This window comes from Polyodon spathula, chromosome 2 (genome assembly GCF_017654505.1).
Source record: "Polyodon spathula isolate WHYD16114869_AA chromosome 2, ASM1765450v1, whole genome shotgun sequence".
In the NCBI taxonomy this organism is placed as follows: Eukaryota; Metazoa; Chordata; class Actinopteri; order Acipenseriformes; family Polyodontidae; genus Polyodon; species Polyodon spathula.
In genome coordinates this window covers 9,336,424-9,356,198 of record NC_054535.1, presented here as the reverse complement: position 1 = coordinate 9,356,198, position 19,775 = coordinate 9,336,424, and the positions used below count along the sequence as shown (strand labels likewise).

Genomic DNA, 19,775 nt, shown 5'->3' with positions numbered 1-19,775 from the left:
GTGAAATGTATTTTATGTTTTTATATAAACTGGACCGCCCAAAAAATAAATGAAAAATGTATAATATTGACAGTTTCAACCCATTTCCAAGTAGATATACAAAAATTATCAGAATATGACATATGCAAAATTTTATTAGGATTTGAAATTAAAAAAAAAAAAAAAATCAATTATCAAAATTTTGTCCGAGCCATGGTTTGTATGCCAAAATTCCCAAAAACGGTCCTATTTTTAGAACTGTCAACTATTTTATTAAAGTCGTCTAGACTAAGCAAAACATCACAAAGTTCACTGCCAAATCTTATGTAAAAGATTTTCATGGTAATGTATGAAAAAAACAAGAGAAAACAAAGTTTATGAAAAGTATTTTTTATTTAAAAATGTGTGTTTATATATTATTTACAAGTGCATTAAAAAAAGTTACATTGAGAACTTTTCATGTAAAAAAAATAAATAAAAATACAACTGAATAACATAAAAAAACGTATATTAGGCAATTTATTACCTGTCAAAAATGACCCATGGGACAAATTAACAGTATAATTAAACATTTATAGCTACGCGGAAATCGTGAAATTAGCCCAATACTGCGATTTTTACAGTATTCTTAAGAAATTAAAATAATTTCTCTGCTCGAATTTGTCTACACTGCCCATGTGATTATATTCGTGAATGGTGGCAGGCTGAGCACCACTGCTCGAGTTCAACACCCCTCGGTTCTTAATAGCATTTGCACAGTGCTCGATTCGCTGGCACTATGAAATGATGACAAACAAGTAACGGCTCAAGCATCCCTCCACTGAATTGCTAAAATGTTCCCTTCCTCGATACACCATCTCAAATCCCCATGCTTGCTCCGACGTTCCCATTGTTCAGAGTCCCTCAGAATAGCAGGAAAGTTTATGCTATTTGTGTTGCATGTGACACAAGAATTACAACCAAGCCTTTTTAATTTTATCAGCATATTTGGTGATGTGTAAAAATTATCGAACCACACATTAAGGCCTTGATGGACAAATGGCTGGACCAATTCTAAGACTACATTATTTGCTAAGCCAATTACCCTACCGTTGCAACTGCAGGTGTAAATGTCAAAATCTACTGTGTAACCGTTGTCTGACGCTGCTAGAACCCACCATCTGAACCTCCACCTAGTTGGTTTATCTTTTATAAACTGTCTAAAACCTGATTGTGACTTAGACCTAACCATTCCCTCATCATCCGTTACATTTTGGTTTGGCTGATAAAGTTTAAAACATGTGGTTTTCAGGTGATCGGGGAGGTAGCGCAGTTTGTGTAACCGTTCAGTGTTGTTTTCAGTGGCGGGATCGACGATATGTAGCGCAGCCATTATCGCCTAGAACTGATTGCATCATGAACTTCCTAGCCCATAAGCCATGATGTAAAGAAGATGTGCTCCAATACCGACGAACATCAGGTAACCGTACAATGCCCATGTATAATTATGTGGCCAATAAATTGCATTAACTCCTCTGGGGTAACTTCGTTCCAACCGCCTTGACTATTACCGTAGCTAGGTTTTTCTACAACTAAATGCCATCCCTAGGCATCTGTAAATTTGCAGATATCAGCGATGATAACCTGTGTGAAAAAGAGGAGGAAAAAATCTGTGGTGGATCGAACAGCACTGTTAATCATGGGGATGTCAACTAGGTCTGAAAGGGAGCAGTCTCGGTGCTATCTGGTCTGCGTCTTCATATGTGAAGAAACCTGGCTCTGCGTCGCTCTCCATCGATAAAGTGGACAGCAGCAGGTTCCGCAGAAGCATCAGGTGTGGAGGCAGTAGTGTGAGCAAATGTGTAGCGAGTGGTCACCAGACAGGTCTGCAGCCAGCAATCTGGTGTGTTGCGACGACATGTACAGCGCCATTTGGTGGGCAAGGAGTGTGCATGGTATGCATCTGTGGTGGCCATACTATAAAAGAAAAACAAACAATTAGGAATACATAAAAAGCTATTTTGAATATGCAAAAAACATATCAAACAATGAATGCTGTAAACAATGAACTTACTTGACAGTGGAAGTGCTGGGCTGGGGCTCATCTGGAATGGCTTCTTCCTCTTCATCTCTACCCTTTTCTATCATCAGCGCCTCATCCAGTTGATCCTCCTCTAGTGGGTCCACCCCCTCATGGTCCTCAAGCAAAAGGGTGTTGATATCCTCGAGATCAAGGGGCTTGCTGGTGGTCTTCAGGGCCTCCATCAGTTTCTTGTAGTTTTTTCCAGCCATTTTTCAACCCTGCAAACTCCACACCCATGCACAAAGCAATTCAACAATCAATTAACCAATTTATTTTTATATAGCACCTTTCATGGCAATGCCAGGCCAAAGCACTACAGGAAAAATACAAAAAATACAAAAATTACAATGGCATACAAAAACTAAAATCAGGATTACAAAAAATAAAATAGCATATATACAAAACTTATAGAAGTCAACAGCAGCAGAAAAAGAATAGTCTATAGAAAAACGAACAATATGGTGATAAAGCCGTAAACGTAAAAATGCAATGAATGTGGCAACCACTTTTACCAAACAAATAAACAAAGATGTGTGCGTACCGTCAACAGCACAAGCTTCCTCTTGTCCTTTAAGAGTCTGAAGAAAGATAACAAACATTGAAATACTATTCAAGTTCTTATTTTAGATATTGAATCTAAATGTGAATTGAATTATAAGTTCAGAGACAATTACCTTCAAAAAGAGCCGTAGAGCAGGTGTCTGTTCTGTTGTGGCCGCTGACAGTTCTGGAACATTCTGAGTTGTGTGATTCAATAAAAACTTCAAAATATGCACCGATAGATGCATTTCCTGTGCATCACTTTGTTGACGTGTATCATCTAAATTTGCAGGTATGGATCCATCCCCCCCCCCCCAACCTCCCAGTACATAGCCTTATTTTAAGTCTTGAAATTAGAATGGCTCGGCGCCAAGGTTTTTTTTTTTTTAATTGAACATTGCCAATGAAAGTGCAGTTTTTCTTTATTTGACTTTATATTGTTAATATTTGACTTGTTTTTTTCATTAATTTTTTAAGTAAAATATTACTGTCCATTTTCATCGTGCCACAGCACAAATGCCTTTAATCACGCAGACCCCTCTTCACAAGACCTGTGACAGTATCAGGTGACACTATTTTATTAATTTTTTTTATCATCCTTTGTGATCCAAGGTAGTGACAGGAGGGATCTAAACAAATTTGCTTGAAACTTGAATTTGTTACTAAACAAGAGGACACAATAATCAAAATGCTACCGAATACAACCGCAACCAATGCAGATTAAGCTGAAGAAAAATTACAAATGGTAATTCCCACTTAATGTTTAGAGAGCCAACAACTACTTGGATGTTAGGGAGATTGTTGTCATTGCTGTTGTAGTCTTGGTTTTAAAAAAAAGTGCTTTTCAGTTAAACTGTTTACGTTCAAGGATCTGATCAAGTGAGCTACCAGGTGATGCCAAGCTGCCAAAGACAGAGACGGAGCAGAGATGTTGCAGAGGCAGTTTTGTAACTAACCTCACATCGACGCTGTATTTGAATAATAATTTGCCTGGTTAATACTATTTTCTTACGAATAACAAATACCCCTGTATTTATTAGTTTTGTCAGCCTGAAACCAATTACAAAGCATTACTTAGGGTGATTGTTAAGCTGGCAACTGTATAGGCTACATGTACTCTAAACTACGAACAACAACAACAACAACTTAAACTACCAATGTTATTTAGGATTCGACCTATTTTTAGAATAATATCCTATTGTTGTCTTCAGATATTTAAAAAGAAATCCAAACAATTGTGTCCCCGCCCCCCCCCCTAATATCGGTGCCATGCCGATAAGCTATCGATTATCGGTGCACCAGTGGTGCAAATTGGAAATGGCCAACTGCACACTGGTGGATTAGCCAATGGCGTAAAGTACAACAACTGCTCAGTTCAATTTGATTGGCACTGCTAAAATGTATAAAAGCAATGTTGAATGGAAATGTGAAAAGAAATGTGGGAATGTAAAACGCTATGTTGTTTTAAAATCAGCACATTTTACATTTCAGGTAATTTCTTGGACCAAAACACCGCTCAGGAAACATTATCATGCTATCAATAGTAAATGGCTTGAAAAATTCACAAACACAAATAAACAACAAATATTATATTGTATATATGTGTAGCAGGGAGAGATCTGTGCTGACTCTGCTCGCGTGGTCACAGTCTGCCCACTTAGTCGCGCCGAGAGTGCAGAAGCTCTGATTCAGGACCAGGAATCAGCCAGGAGAAAAGAAAGAGTTTCACAGCGAGACAGTGAGAGCAAGGAACCCTTGGGCAGATCCCAGCGTATTGTAAATTGTAAAGAGAGTGGTATTTCCGTGGTGCTGTCTATCATCGTTGATAGGCAGCCCACGGCCAACAGTGCCCTCTGCCGGAGAAAAATAAGAACTGGCCTAAAAATAAAACTGGGCACCTGTGTGGTGTTTTCAATTACACCTGTCTGTCTCCTGGTCAGTGAATTACCCACACCCCTTCCACAATATGGAAACTCAACATGTAGAAAATATAATAAATTAAATATATTTGTAAATATAGCTCTGCTTCAAGTTGCATTAACCCTTTGTAGATTGAATTATATCCTTTTCAGGTCCGCCTGAAGTGCTTGGAAATGTGCTAATATCCACCTAAAGTACACAATTTAAACCTTTGTAAAGCACTAAAAGCCTGAAGATTAAGATGTTTTCACTCTATTGGGAAGAATTTATTTATTTACTTATTTTTAATTCCGTCGTCTCCAATTTTATGGCAAAATGTGCTCCTGCCAATCCGTCATTTTTCGCACTGCTGATCCACAGCGAGGCCACCAGACTTATAGCGCCGGAGGACAACACAGATCTGGCGGCTCCACTGCAGAAACACTGGCTGCGATCCCCTGGCTATAGGGGACATCCTGCACCTTTACTGGATGCGCCAATGGGGAGACCCATAATTAGCAATGTTAAACCATGACCATTTCTTAATTAAATTATATGCAAGCTCAAAGCTTTTTTCAAGTGGTACATTCTTTAAAGGAAAATGATCGCTTTACTGTGTATTTTTTTTTTGTTCGTTTTTTTTTTTAAAAGTAACAATATCCTGCACTCAGAATGGAAGAGCTACCGGATATACAGTAATTCTTTTGTAGCAGATGTTTAATAGTTTTTTCCCCCAATGTAGCACAGCAGCAATTTAATGGTATATATTAAAAAAAATAAAAAAAAACTATAGTCTATTTTGACTTACTGTTATGGTGTGTAGCGGGGTGACGGTCTGAGCTTATCCCCATCCACAATCACATTATTCTCTCAACATATTTATTTATTTTCGTAATGGATACTTAACTCAGGCTGCAAATGACTATCAGGTTGTACTCAATGACTGACATTCACCACCTAATAGTGCTACTGCTCTCTCCTAAGGAAAGGGAAGGTATTAAACAATAATTTATTATTCACTAACCGGTTACACCTGGAATCATTTTAAACAAAAATAAACTATTTAACATTCATTCCATTTACAATAAACATTCATATAATTTACATTCCACATGTTTCTTCTCAGTTATATGTATTTCTTTAACCTGCATGAATACCGTCTTTGTTTACAAACACACTTATTAAACTATTCTGTTTGTTCGTTACTATCATTGCCATCATTATTATTATTATTATTATTATTATTATTATTCTCTAGTCCCTAACCATTACAAGTAAAGGCTGAACGTCAGCATTACCCCTTCTCTTGGAAGAATACTGAAAATATGGCAATAACAAAACCCTTGTTCCACATGTAGCTATGGCAACTTCATTAAGGGAAGCGTCCTAATCTAAATACAGCAATACACCATAATTATCAAATAAGCTTTGCTCAACAACATGCACAATACATAATAAACAACTGCTCTATTGCCAGTAGAATAACAAACAATAATAATCACAACAGGCATTGAAATATTACAGAAAATACAATGTTGTACACTTTCAAATTCTAAGCAAGTTACAAGCTTACCAATGCCATTAATCAATAACTTTTTTTTTTTTTTTTAACTTCATATATTACAAATAGTTCCCTGTTTAAAAAAAAAAAAAAAAAAAAAAAAAAAAAAAATTTTATTCAACCCAGTCTTCGTTATCCAGGTGGCTATTGTAGAACTGGAGATGCTGGCATTCAGCACAGAAAAGAATCCCAACTTTGCTGCTTTTACATTTCATTTAATTCAATTTGTTTAGTGCTTCCCATTATGCAATAGTTTGCCTATAAGTATAATCTATTGCATTGCTGCATGAAGTACAAAACAGCACATTACCATCAACGTGAAATTCGTCCTTGCCAAACTCGTTGATCCGGTATTTAGGGGTGATTGTTACTGTTTTTGGCATTTTTGAACAACTCTGGATACTGACTGAAGTAAACTGAAGCCTCAATCAACACTGAACTTGAATACAGAAGCAGTTTTATTAGACAGGTATGGTTATGTAAATGTAAATCAAAATTGCCTGTGTTAATGTTTATATATGCAGGGCTTGAAATTAACTTTTCCAGGCACTAGCCACCATGGCTTCTGCATCCAGCGCTCAAAGAATATCACAGACATTTGCAGAGCTTTCTGAGATGTTATAGTAATAAAATAATGATGTTGTCTTGGATTGCATTATTGAGGAGTTTGGTGATAAAACGAGTGATCAGGAGAGGATTTATCAGTATGCATGTCTATAACAAGGTATGTGTAAAATACAGCGAACAAGAGGTGGGGTTGGTTGGAGATACAATACTGAGTGTACTTTTGCGATTCAGTGCCTTTTAAACCTGTTTTGAAAAAATGTTTACAGTGCATGTGAAAATACATTGGACCTGATGCTCCTGACAAGCACTGAATAAATGGACCTCTAAGGGTTATATAAACATTTAGAATGTAATATATTTCAGGGTTCTCCCCAGGCCTTTTCAGCTGGACGGGTCGCCTGGCAAAGTGACTGTCGCCGCCTGCCTGAAAAAACCTGATCCGCCTGTCTTGCAGATGCTGCTGTGCCTTAAGGATTAACAATAATGATTGATTGCGCTTCTAGCAGACTAGAGTTGCGCACTGCTGGGTGAAAAAAAAAAATCTTGGACCCACACGACAGCTGTTACATGTCTTGACACAACATTTAACCAATCGGAAAGTTGAAGGGGTGGGTTTTCTGTGTTAAGCACTTAGAAAAACGTTAAATGACTGCTAAGAAAATTACCAATTATTTTCAAAGCAAAAATAGTGACAATGAATCCATGGTGTCAAAATAAGCCAGCGAATGGAGCATTTCACCGCCTAATAGTATATTTGCACCAGCACCTTTATTAAAAAAATATTATTTTCACGTATTATCATTGTCCATATTTTGTATTATTGTACTAGGTGATATATAGTACATAATAGCTAAACATATGCACCAAAAAAAAAAAAAAAAAAAAAAAAAAAAAACGCGTATTCTTTTTGTTGTGATATCGTAACAATATATGCCCAGGTGCTTGTGAGATATATTGGGGGTTCATTTACAGAGGCTGTACGCCTTTAAGGCGGCGGCGTGACGGGATATCAGCTGTTGTCAGCTGACATACAAATGCTTAAGTGCAGAGGTGCTGGATTATTACACTGCGTTTCATGCACCAGTTATGGTAGTGACCAAACATGTGCGAGTACTGTTGTGTTAAATAAATGGTTAAAATGAACAGTTACATTAAAAAAATGTAGAACAGCAAAAAACAAAAATAGATGTGCATGAACAAAATGCTCTGAAAACTTAAAGAAAACAATTTAAATGAAGCAATAAGCTCTGCAATTAAGCTATCGTTACCTTTCCCCAGCCAAATCATAGTGCCTAAATAAGAATGGTTATTTACAGTAAGAAAAAACAGTAATGAAAAAGAAAATGTAGAACATAAAGTGCAACCAGATATAGTCAACAAAAGACAACACAATATTTTAATTTTGTTCTATTATATATTTAGCTAAGGCAAATTTATTTTTCCGTAAAAAGTGCTCCCGGCTATAATGTTCTGCCGCCCGGCTGTACAGAATTCCTGGGCAGTACCCTGTATGTACGTGTATCTGTTTTTGTAAACATATGAACTCTCATTAATACGTTAACTTTTAACTGTTGTTGAAATGATACTATGATACCTTGTGTTCCTGTAGAATGTTGTCTTTCACCAACATTCTGCATGATTTAGTAAGTGTTTTTATTACCTATGAATAGCTAAAACTTTTTTTTTTTTTTTTTTTTTTTTTACATCAATCAGTGATACAACAAAAAGTACAAAAGGATAACATGTTCCCTACTTTGCAGGCTATGAAATGGTTTGTTGTAAAGGTATGCATTGTATCATCTGATTGGAAAACTGGGTAAAAATTTGTAATTTAGGGGTAAATGTGAAATCATTTCCAAAAATTTTTATACAATACTTCATGCACCGTATATCTTCAGGAGATGACTGTTTGAAAACTGTAATACTGTTTTTTTTTGTTTTTTGTTTTTTTTTAATTAGGCTTCCAAACCAAAGGCTGGGAGGCCTATTGTTATTGTTAAAGTTTTTTTATAATTTTTTTTTCTTCTCAAAATTAAACTGCTGCTGCTCAGAAGCTGTGTAACTGATCAGGTTCTGACTTGGCAGGTAACAAGCTGGATACATTGGCTGTCAAATGCTGAAAAAATTTTGCTGCTGCGTCCTTGCAATTGGCACTGTGACGCATTTTTCGATAAAACCTTTTGAAATCTTCTTCTTAAGAACCGGTGAAGCGATTCATCTGAAACTTGGCATATATCATCTGCATCCAAACCTGCATCAAGTTTGCGAAGTAGAAGTTGCTGTGATAAATTTTAATTTCAAAATGGCTGCCACAAACTTTAATGAAACCACCCTTAACAGCAAACTGCTGGTATTTGAACACCATTTGACCAACAAACTCCAAACTTGGTAGTTATCGTCCCAGTAACAATGGGATACAAATATGTGAAAATGGCGATGTTTTATAAAACAAGATAGCCGGCAGTTATACGTTCACATTTGAAATTTAAACCTGCGTCAGTTGACAAACAATTTACTTGACTAACTCCAAATTTCACAAGCGTCATCCTTGACACTGTAGCAATTCAACTGGCTTTTAAAAAACATGGTGTTGACCTGAAATCAAATGGCTGTTTGATGCATTTTTTATTATTATTATTTTTGTTTTTTTTTAACTAAGCCCGCTTCTTCCAGTAATTGTTTGGTACTGGGGCTTGGAAGCTATAAAACTGCCTGGCAGTTCTAGTTAATCTTTGTTTTTGTTCTTTTTTAATACACAAAATTTGAAACAAAACAATAAATATTTCAACAATGCAAGTTGTTCAAATTAATATAGGGAGACCACAGATGCATATTTTAGAAGTAATTTTTACATGTATAATTTCACTATATAAAATACATTCAATAATTTGTCATTTTTTACTTTTTAACACAAGACGTTCCACTCACTGAAAAATTGGGATGTTACAGTCTGGACAGTATGAGCTTGTCAGTATCCTAATATTCATTCACAAGTGAATTATTTTCTGCAGCTACCCAAAATAAATAATTTTATTAAAATTAAACAGTGATAAAACAATAAAACAGTGATTCCAATGCTTGCTAAACTTTTTTGTTATAAAATATAATAAAACAGATTGAGTGTAAATTATAGATTGGAAAGGTTAAAAAAAAAGTGTGACCATAAAGAATAAGAATACTGTACCTAAAAAGGTATGGAAATAGATGTGTGTAAGCCACACAAATATACTGAGCATCAAAAAGAAACTTATCACTCATATTTCAGCATCAAAAGAAAAATAGTGCGAATCAATAAGAAGTCCCCACAAGTATAGGAATACAAACGTGTGTGTGTGTACTACACTAACTGCCAGCATTCGCTGTGGGACATACAAAACCAGTCAAAAGTCTGAGTACACCTGCTTGAAACCAGGTTTTTCATAATTATCTATGCTTTTAACTGTATAAACTTGTCTATAAACACTTAATATTTCAATATATGATGCATGTACTTATATAAGGTGATAATCATAAGTGAATTGCATTCAAAAATTAAATTTTTAAATGAAAATGTAAATCTTGTCAATTTCCATGAAATGTTCACCCAAAGCAAGGGGATTTCAGTCTGAAGCTCAAGTCAGTTAAAAGTCTGAAATGTGTATAACACGGTGTTAGAACACTGGCCTAAGTATAAACGTGTCTTTGTTAGATGTTCTCTTAGTTAACTAGCATGTTACCTAATTAACCTTTTGTCACCAATTATTGGTAACAGGTGACGGTCCATGATTACTATAAAAATATAGGTAGCATAGGCACAAGTTTGTCATTCTTGAATGTAAGGGAGCAGAAAATGGCAAAATACGCTCAGTTAAGCAAAGAAAAAAGACAGTCTGTAGTTACTTTAAGAAATGAAGGTCAATCTTTAAGACCAATCGCAAGAACTTTGCAAATGTCTGTAATTGCTGTGGCCAAGACCATCAAACGATTTGAAGAAACTGGCACTCATGAGGACCGAACAAGGTCAGGCAGGCCAAGGGTGACCTCAGAATCAGAGAACTGGTTCATTCGAGTCACAAATCTGCAAAACTGGTGATTAACTGCCCCTGAAATACAAACTCAGCTATCTGCTACTAGAAGTACAGATGTTTCAACATCAGCTGTTCAGAGGAGATTGCATGAAGCTGGCCTAACTAGAAGAATTGCTGCAAAGAAACCATTGTTAAGAGTGCAGAATAAGAGGAAGAGACTTGCCTGGGCCAAAAAACACAGAAACTATGAGTCTATGAAACCTATGAGTCAAAATTTGAAATATCTGGGTCCAACCGCAGAGTATTTATAAGATCCCGAGAGGGTGATCGCATGAGCTCTGCATGTGTGATTCCCACTGTCAAGCATGGAGGAGGCAGTGTCATGGTCTGGGGTTGCTTTGCTGGTGACAGAGTTGGTGATCTTTACCAAGTCCATGGCAAGCTCAACCAGCATGGCTATCGTAACATACTTCAGAGGAATGCCATTCGATCAGGATTACGGCTAGTTGGGCTTCATTCTTCAGCAAGATAATGACCCGAAACACACCTCAAAGTTGTGCAAGAACTATCTGGAGAAGAAGGAAAGTGAAGGACAACTCAATCTAATGACCTGGCCTGCCCAGTCTCCAGACTCCAATCCCATAGAACCTGTATGGGACGAACTGGACAGGAGTCAAAGCCAAGCTACCCACAAGTGCCCTACATCTCTGGGAAATGCTGTAGAACAACTGGGAAGACATGTCGGGTGATTTCCTGCTGAAACTTGTTAACCGAATGCCTCGTGTTTGTGAGGCTGATATTAAGGCAAAGGGTGGCTATTTTGAGGAATCCAAAATTTACAGACAATTTTCAATTTTCTTGAACGTATTTCAACGTGTTTTCGTAAAACATTGTCAATTATGAAAAAAACCTAGTTTCCAGCAAGGGTACTCAAACTTTTGACTGGTACTGTACATTGAACAGTTTCCTCTTTTTAATTGAAATTATTGTTCCACGTGTGTTTTGTTGTACAATTGTACTTAATTTAATGTACGTCTCGTCAGCCTCACACCCTCTTTGTGTGATCCTCGTGTGTGTATTTCTTGCCCCCAGTGTGTTATGCTTGCTGTCTGCTTATCCTTTCCCCTGTTTGCGTCTTTATTCTCTGCTTAGTTCAGCGCTTGTAAATGCTACTTTTAGTAGTCACCGTTGCAGAGCAAATAAAAAAGCAACAAATTGAAATCATTTGCTTGTCTCTTCCTTCTTTGCTGAACCTGTGCTCACAAACGCCACAATATGCTTTTATTAAAGACAGTTATTTTTTTTTTTTATCCGTGACTTTATTCTCCCTCTGTCATTTTCTCTGTGATTTTGAACGCATTGATCATGACTGCTCCGTGATTTACGTCCAAATTTTGTGTGACACACTCCTAGCCCTATTCATTAATACTTACATTTTTACCGCGTGTATCTGCGTTTGCCTTTAGGGTGCCTTTTAGCAATTACTTAGCTGTAATCTTGAAGCTGCATGTTTCTGGCTTGCTGTCTGTGTAAACGTTCTTTCGTGACCAGAGGGTATGTCTGAAACCATGACTGCCTCACCTCCCTGTCACTAGTATGACAGTCATATTTTAGTTGTGTGCATGGGTGACTGGTATTCCTTGGGCTGCATCTTTTGGATCATGATTCTGGTAATTGGTCTGTACAATTTGTTTCATAACATTCTCCCCCCCCCTGTTTGGATGCCATGTGGGTTTCTTTGTTTTTGTAACTTTTTTTTTTTTTTTTTTTTTTTACAAGCAGCGCCGTCCATTGATTACTTTAGTATAAATATATATTCATTTTTATTCATATGTTGTTTTTTTCTGACTGTGAACGAAAGGACACAAATTTGCCTGTTTTCTCATTGGAAATAGGTAAATTTCAAAATACTGTCCTGGTCACAAAAGCAAAGTTTGTGGGGAATAATAGCCATTTTCTATACTTTTGAGGCATAAGCAATTAGGAAATAACACTTACTACCCAGGAACAAAAATTGTGTTACAAAGTGTTATGCGCATATTCAATCTTTTTTTATTTCAAGGTCTTTAGAAAAAAATCCCAAAGCTCCACAATTTTACAACAATCCTTTTGTATGACTTCAATTTCCCATAAAATGCTACCAGATTTTTATTTATTTATTTATTTTTTTAAAACGTGCCTGTATTTGTAAATTTTAAATAGTTTTTATGCAAAATGCCGTCTGTTTTCTCTCTACACTTCTGCATTTGTTGGAAGAAATGCACGACTTTTGTTGAATTGCTTTCTGACTTTGTTTTAAAGTAGAACCCTAGTTATGCTTTCAAAAGCATAACCTGTTTTTGGATTTGTTTGGCCACTTATTGGTCTGAATTTTGAAATAATTTTACATAGCATTTTTAGTTTTAATTGTATTTTATTTAAATTAGTTTAACAGCAAGGGTGCGTTCAACTAGGCGAGCTTGTTTGTGTTTGTGGTTTGTTCGCCGCAAATGTTTGCCAACGGTGGCGAACACTCTACAGAGGCAGTTTAATGCGAACAAAAGGAGCTACTGTAGGGGAGAACATTTCTTTGACTCTCAGCGAGAAGTTTTGTATATGACAAAGCAAGAAGCAAAGTTACATCAGGTACGTTTATATTGTGTTATGTTTATAATATAATGTGAATTAAAAAAAAATAGAAAATTGGTAAAATGTTTTAAAAAATGGTGAAATATATAGTCCTATGCATATTGCTGATGATAAATATGAACTAATTAGTCTAAAATGCTGTAATATCTAATTTGTATAAGGGTCGGTTTACATAATTTAAAAAGAAAGAAAAAAGAAAAATTGGTTAGTTGATTTCTTGAGTTTATAAATGATTACAAACACAGTTATTCATTAAACCGCAGGATTTACACCACAGCACATACAAAGCTGCAAGATAGTATACTGCAGTAAATATAAAGATGCTAATTAAACCGCAAAAAAATAATAAATAAATAAATACCAAACTTGGTGAATGTACGAACGTCTATGAATTTAAAATAAGCAAAGCACTTATTTTAGCGGTGCTATTTTTCAATTCATAAACGTTCTTAAGTTCACCGACTTTGTCCGTTGCAGCACCCGTTTTTTTTTGTTTTGTTTTTTTAACCTGTTAGTGTTAACCGCCATAGAAATCGAAGAAAAAGAGAAATCCAAATTTCTCAGAATCCAGTCAAATAAAATACAAACAAAAAAAACAAAAAAACACTGTCCAAAACTATTAAATAAATTGACTAAGGATGACTTAAATATTTTAAATAGGCTACTCAAAACACAGCCTTGCACAAAACTGGCATCAAATGGCAAAATATGTGTAGCACCTCTACAGCTGGGGAATCATGTATTGCGTTGTAGGTTTCACTATTAAATAATATGATTATTAAACTAGTTGATCTAAGCACCATTTTTAAATGTTCGTGGAATGTTCAGTAAACCGTTCAACTAGCCTAACACAGTTCACTGTGAACGTTTCGCCTAACTGAACGCACCCCAGTTTTCCACGAACAGTAATTGGCTGAACTCTAGCCCCTCCTCCTTCCCTGTGCCTTCTGAGCTAGCAAATCGAGTCCTGTTTATTTATTTATTTATTTATTTAATGACTCACTTAATTTTTTTTGTAACTTGAAGTCCTATTCGTTCATTTTAAAATACAGAATAACATACCTTTGTCTAGGGGCTGCATTGTTTACTAATCAGGGTGTAGTTTTACTGAAATTTGTGATAAAAAGCTGGCACATCCATCACATTGGTAGGTAAGATATATATACATACACACACACACACATACACACACATACATACATAAACACACAGTGTTAACATCAGTATGTACTTAAGCCTAGTAATAGGTATTTCATAGGTATATTATGACCCTATCTGAGATGGGGGTACGTGGTAGACTACATTTTTTGGAATGGGGTACGGGCCTAAAAAATTTGAAAACTACTGGCCTAGAGCGTGTAACACCCCCAAAAACGAATAAAACAATTTACACAAATACATAAGCAAATCGAGCAGATTAAGTCTCTAAAATCTTCCATCAAGCAAAGATTTTATGAACTAAGGATGATATAGGTATAATACATTATGAAAAAGTTGCATACAATTATAGCTTTATTTTTGTGGTCACATGACTACAGCCACAAAAACTTGTCAATGAAAAGTTTGACAAAAATGAAATTATACATATTTGCCTGGGGTATCTTAAATGGAACATATGGTAATTCTGGTGTAAGACAGCTAACCCCCAAAATTACACAAGTCTTGTAACACAGTGCATCAAAAGGGTCTCAGCATACAAGGGGTTAATAACCAGTAACTTTTGGACAAAGTACATACATGGGGAAATGAGAAGAACAATTACTTAAAATCAGAAAGAGAACCTTTAGAATACGTTCGGTTTGTAGATTATATTTTTGGGGTTTGGACACATGGAGAAGAAGCTATTTTCCAGTTTCATAAAATGGCAAACGAAATACACAATAATATTAAAGTGGACCTTCGATGGACAAGAAAACAAATATAATTTTTAGATACCGTAGTAAAACTTGAAGATGGTTCAATTGAGACTGACCTCTTCTATAAACCTACTGACATGGACCAGTATTTGCATATGTCCTCTGCACATCCAATACACACTAAAAGGGCGATCCCAAAGGGGCTAGGAATAAGAATACGAAGAATATGCTCTAAAGAAAGTGACTATGAAAGATACAAAGACATGTTGTTATGGAATAGCCTGTGAAAAATGTGATGAAATAAAATATGTTGGAGAGACTGGAACAACTTTATATAAAAGAATTCAGAACCACCTTTCATTAATTAGAAATAAAAAAAAATGAATGAAGCAATAGTACAGCACTTCACCAGTCAAGGACATGACATAAATGATATAAAGTTTGTAGTATTAGAACAAGTAAAATTAGATAATGTGACATATAGAAGAATAAAAGAAAGTAAATGGATAAATAGACTGAACACAATTATGCCAGCGGGACTCAACAGAAAAGAATGAACTAATTAATTCCAATATATATATATATATATATATATATATATATATATATATATATATATATATAAATATATATAAAGTTAAAAATAATTAAATAAACAAAATTAATTCAAAAGTTGTGCATGCTGATGCGCTGGGGAGACCATATCAAGGCTGATCCTCAGAGCCAGCATTGCATGATAATATAAATATAAGTTTATATAAAATAATGTTAATTAGAATTAATATAGATTTAAAGATATAAGTAAAAGTGATGTCACATATAGAACACCATTACATCATGTAGGAATAAATCATGGATTTGAATATGAACAATAACAAGTAGTTGTCGTGCCCTCAAACACCTATAAATACCTCCAATGTTTTGATTCAAACACAGGCTCCCTTGAGAAAGATATGTACAACATATCGAAACGTTGGGCAGCTGGCTCTTTGAGCTAATATATATAATTTTTTTGTTTGTTTACTTTGTAGTTAAGTCTTTGCGATGCTAAAACGTGATTTGCTTATGTAGGGTTTCTTTGCTTAGAAAATACTAGCCATGGCTATCTGCACACATCAGAACGCAATATAAAGAAGAGTATGTTTGTAAATATTGTTTGAACGCTGACACTGCTGCATAGCATTTAATATATATATATATTATACACACCAGAATGCACATCCTTAGAGGTAGTATTCATTGAGGAATTGTTATATTTCACCAACTAAACCACCTTCCTGAGCTCCAGCCTGTGTGACATGTGTCAGACATACATAAAAATGTGCATTTGTAAAATTTAAAAACTATTTCAATCGTGCTGTTTGTTTAACAAATACAAATAAACAAGTTGCACTACACATAACTGCATCTGCCTCGCACTGGTGTGTTGGCAAGTACGCAGATGTTTCCACATTCGCTTTTGCCATTAAAATGCAAGACCCTCTTTTGAATAACATTCATCACAAATTTATGTCACTGTACATAAGTTCAACTAATGATATCCCATCCTCAAACACAGTAACTCCTGAAAACGAGTTTTACAACAGTATGTCAAACGGCTAAGCTATATCGTTGTGGATACATACATGGAAGAAACCGTACAGATAATTCAGCAGTGGTTAGAAACGTAGGGCATGCCAACAATAGATAACTGTGCAAAGATATATCCCATTCAAAAACAAACTTCGGGTAATGTAAGAGAAAAGGGGCTGTGCTGTTTATGAAGCAAATTGTACACATGATCCCGGAATTTAGGATGGCAGTTAGGGCTCGTGCATACTTCCCTTCCTCCTTGGCCAAAAATACACCGTCTCCATGGCAGCTGAATTAACACAGATTTAAAAAAAAAAAAAAAACCAAAAAAACAAAACTTCAAATCCCAACCGTCACCGCACGACTCCCCTCTTAAAGCTGCAGACAACTTAGTCCCAACTTTACACATGAGAAATATCTGTGAATGCTGCATAAATCTCACGAATAACTACTTCCAGCTAAACCATTTCTTTTCTATAGCAGAGAATTCCCGAGGGGGGCACCGGACGTCCACCGGAACAGCGAGGAGTCAAGACAAAAGAAAATGGAGACAGGAAAGGCACCTCTTATATTGAACTCGAATACGGGCACGTTTTGATTATGTATTGAACCTGTTTTAACCAGCTTACCGCATTAACATCAGCAAGCAAGCGCACAGATCGAAAGCGAATGTAAAGTTCAATTTGCTTACCTACACAGTGGACCAGTTTGTGCCGCCAGGAATCTAGTTCCCGCCGGAATCCTTTCCTCTCTGCCGTGCATTTGGAGCTACGGCACTGTGCAGCCATTCTGCCTGTCCTCTCTCGCTGTACGCGTGACGTCACTTGAAATATTTACATACTGAGGTTCTCGTACGCAAGTGATTGACACGTGTCTTCACCCACGAACAGAGGAGGAGCTTCAGATAGCGAAGCAATAAAAACAAGACTCAGCTCCACGCTGTTTGTCATTAACCCTTACACATACTGCTTGTGGCTTTTATCTGTGGGCTGTAGTCTAAACATTTATTTACAGTAGTTGTTTTTATTTTTAGAGTGAATACTAGGCAATACATTATTGCAGGAGAAGATTCAGGTTTTCAGTATTTATTTAATAACCTACAGTTTATATTTTTAAGTGAATGAACATTTTTTAAAACTAAATTTTTTAAACCTGTTACCAAATGCATGTTTGTAAAACAATAACATAATTAGATATCACAGTGATGTTACTATTTATTTCATATGCTGTATTTTTTTAAATCTTTTTTTCCTCCAAATAACAGAGTAGACAATGAGTAATTTCTGGATAGATTTGCTAAAGATATTGGTACATTTGGTAAGGTAATAATATATATTCTTATACAGGTATACAATGTATAAGTAGCCTACTGTCACTGTAGAGTCTTGCCCTTATAGGGTATACATACATTGTTACAGAATATAAATAAGTGTAATCTCTTACTATTATTGCAAGATCAGTAATCAAGATGTAACAAACTTGGGTGAATTTAGCAACACCTGTATTTCTCTTATTAAATGTTTTAATGGATGTTATTTATCACAGCACAGAAGTGAATAAAGGCTGATCAAATTAATTAAAAGCATAATAGCTGAACACTAAATCAGTGTTTCGTGACAATGTTTACTCAATAGAATTACATTTGAACTGCATTTTTTTCAATAAATAAAAACACCATGGGTGATTGGATTTATCTGAAACATAAGCTACCTAAGTGACTCGTTATTATAACATCAACAGAGATTGTTCTCGTATTTATTTTACTTGTTGATTGTATTTTAAAATGTGGTTACGAGTGTCAGGGAACATTTTTATTAATAATTGTATATTGCAAACAGACATGAAACGACTACTTTAAATATATTGTCTTTGTCATGAAAATGACTGTATGTCAGACATGATTTTGCTGGGATATTTTAACCTTAGCTTGGACAAAGTGTTAGTGTTAAGAAAATGATAACCCCTAGTGAAATAAATTTAAAAAAATATATAATTGGAACTGAGTTAAAGCTTATAGGCCTATAATAATTCATAAGCAACGATAATTATTTCAGCACACGCAAACTTACTTGCAAATAAGTAGGTCTTTTCCATTTTGAATGCCTTTATAAAACATTTTATATCAAGGCATGCAATCTCATATTTGCTATATACAGTGTTGACAGAACAGCTAATGCATCTACAGTATAAGGGGACTAATTTAAATCATATGAAAACTCCCCAAGGCCGATCTTCAAAGGCCTGCTCAAGCATGCACCCTAAATAGTGTTTTCGGCTATTATGAAATACTGCACACTCACATAGTACAGTATATAGTAAGGCCAATACTATTACATTATTTAAGATTTTAACTGAATTACCGATATTGTCAGGGCTCGTTGGGATGGTCAGTGTTTGGTTGGGATGAACTAGGTGTCTAAGTGTTAAACAATTAAGTGACCCATGTGGGTAACTAGTTCTAACACAGCATACACCTTTATTTATTCAAGGGAGAGTGTCGGTGTGATCATAATGTTGTCACTCTTAATTTTAGTAATAATTGTATTAACTGGCAATACAATCACCATTACAATAAAAGTAAAGGATTACAAGTAATGTAAACTCAAAATGCTGACAGAAAAAAAAAAAAAAATGTATTATTTACAGCTCCCAAAACCAACGTATTATTTACTTCACCATTTATTCTATAACAGCTACAATGTAAGTTAAAGGTAAAAAAAACAAAACAGACATTCAAATATATATTTCACGATTGAGGCACAATTTAAATGGTTAACCATATTAAGTCTATCAACAAATGAACATTGCCAAATGAGAACTGCAATATAAATGTGTTTCTGAAACAAAATAAATTCCTCACTGAATACTAATAATTGTATTACAATTTTAAATATATATTATGAAATGTCACAGAATAGATCTAAATATGTAGCAAATAGGAAGAGATTTAAAAAGGGAAATCTGATCTGTACCCTTTCTGCTTTCAGGGCTACTTGACATTTCTAGTGCAGCTTCCATTAATGGAATTCAATATGTTCATAATTACAAAGGAAAGTAAGATTGCATTGTTAGGTATTACTTTCAAACAGAGGGTTGTAGTTAGT

The 19,775-nt window shown here is 35.3% G+C and overlaps 1 protein-coding gene across 2 annotated transcripts in view; it reads right to left on the bottom strand.

Annotated features, from left to right (window-relative positions):
• The window catches only part of LOC121329841 (ligand-dependent nuclear receptor corepressor-like protein), a 41,046-nt gene extending 23,562 nt beyond the window's left edge, over nucleotides 1-17,484 (bottom strand). For both annotated transcript variants that reach the window (XM_041275740.1, XM_041275751.1), the window contains exon 1: nucleotides 17,363-17,484. In XM_041275740.1, coding sequence (XP_041131674.1) covers nucleotides 17,363-17,459 — 97 coding nt within the window. In that variant the 5' untranslated portion in view covers nucleotides 17,460-17,484. The remainder of the gene's footprint in view (nucleotides 1-17,362) is intronic.
• Between the last annotated feature and the right edge of the window lie 2,291 nt (nucleotides 17,485-19,775).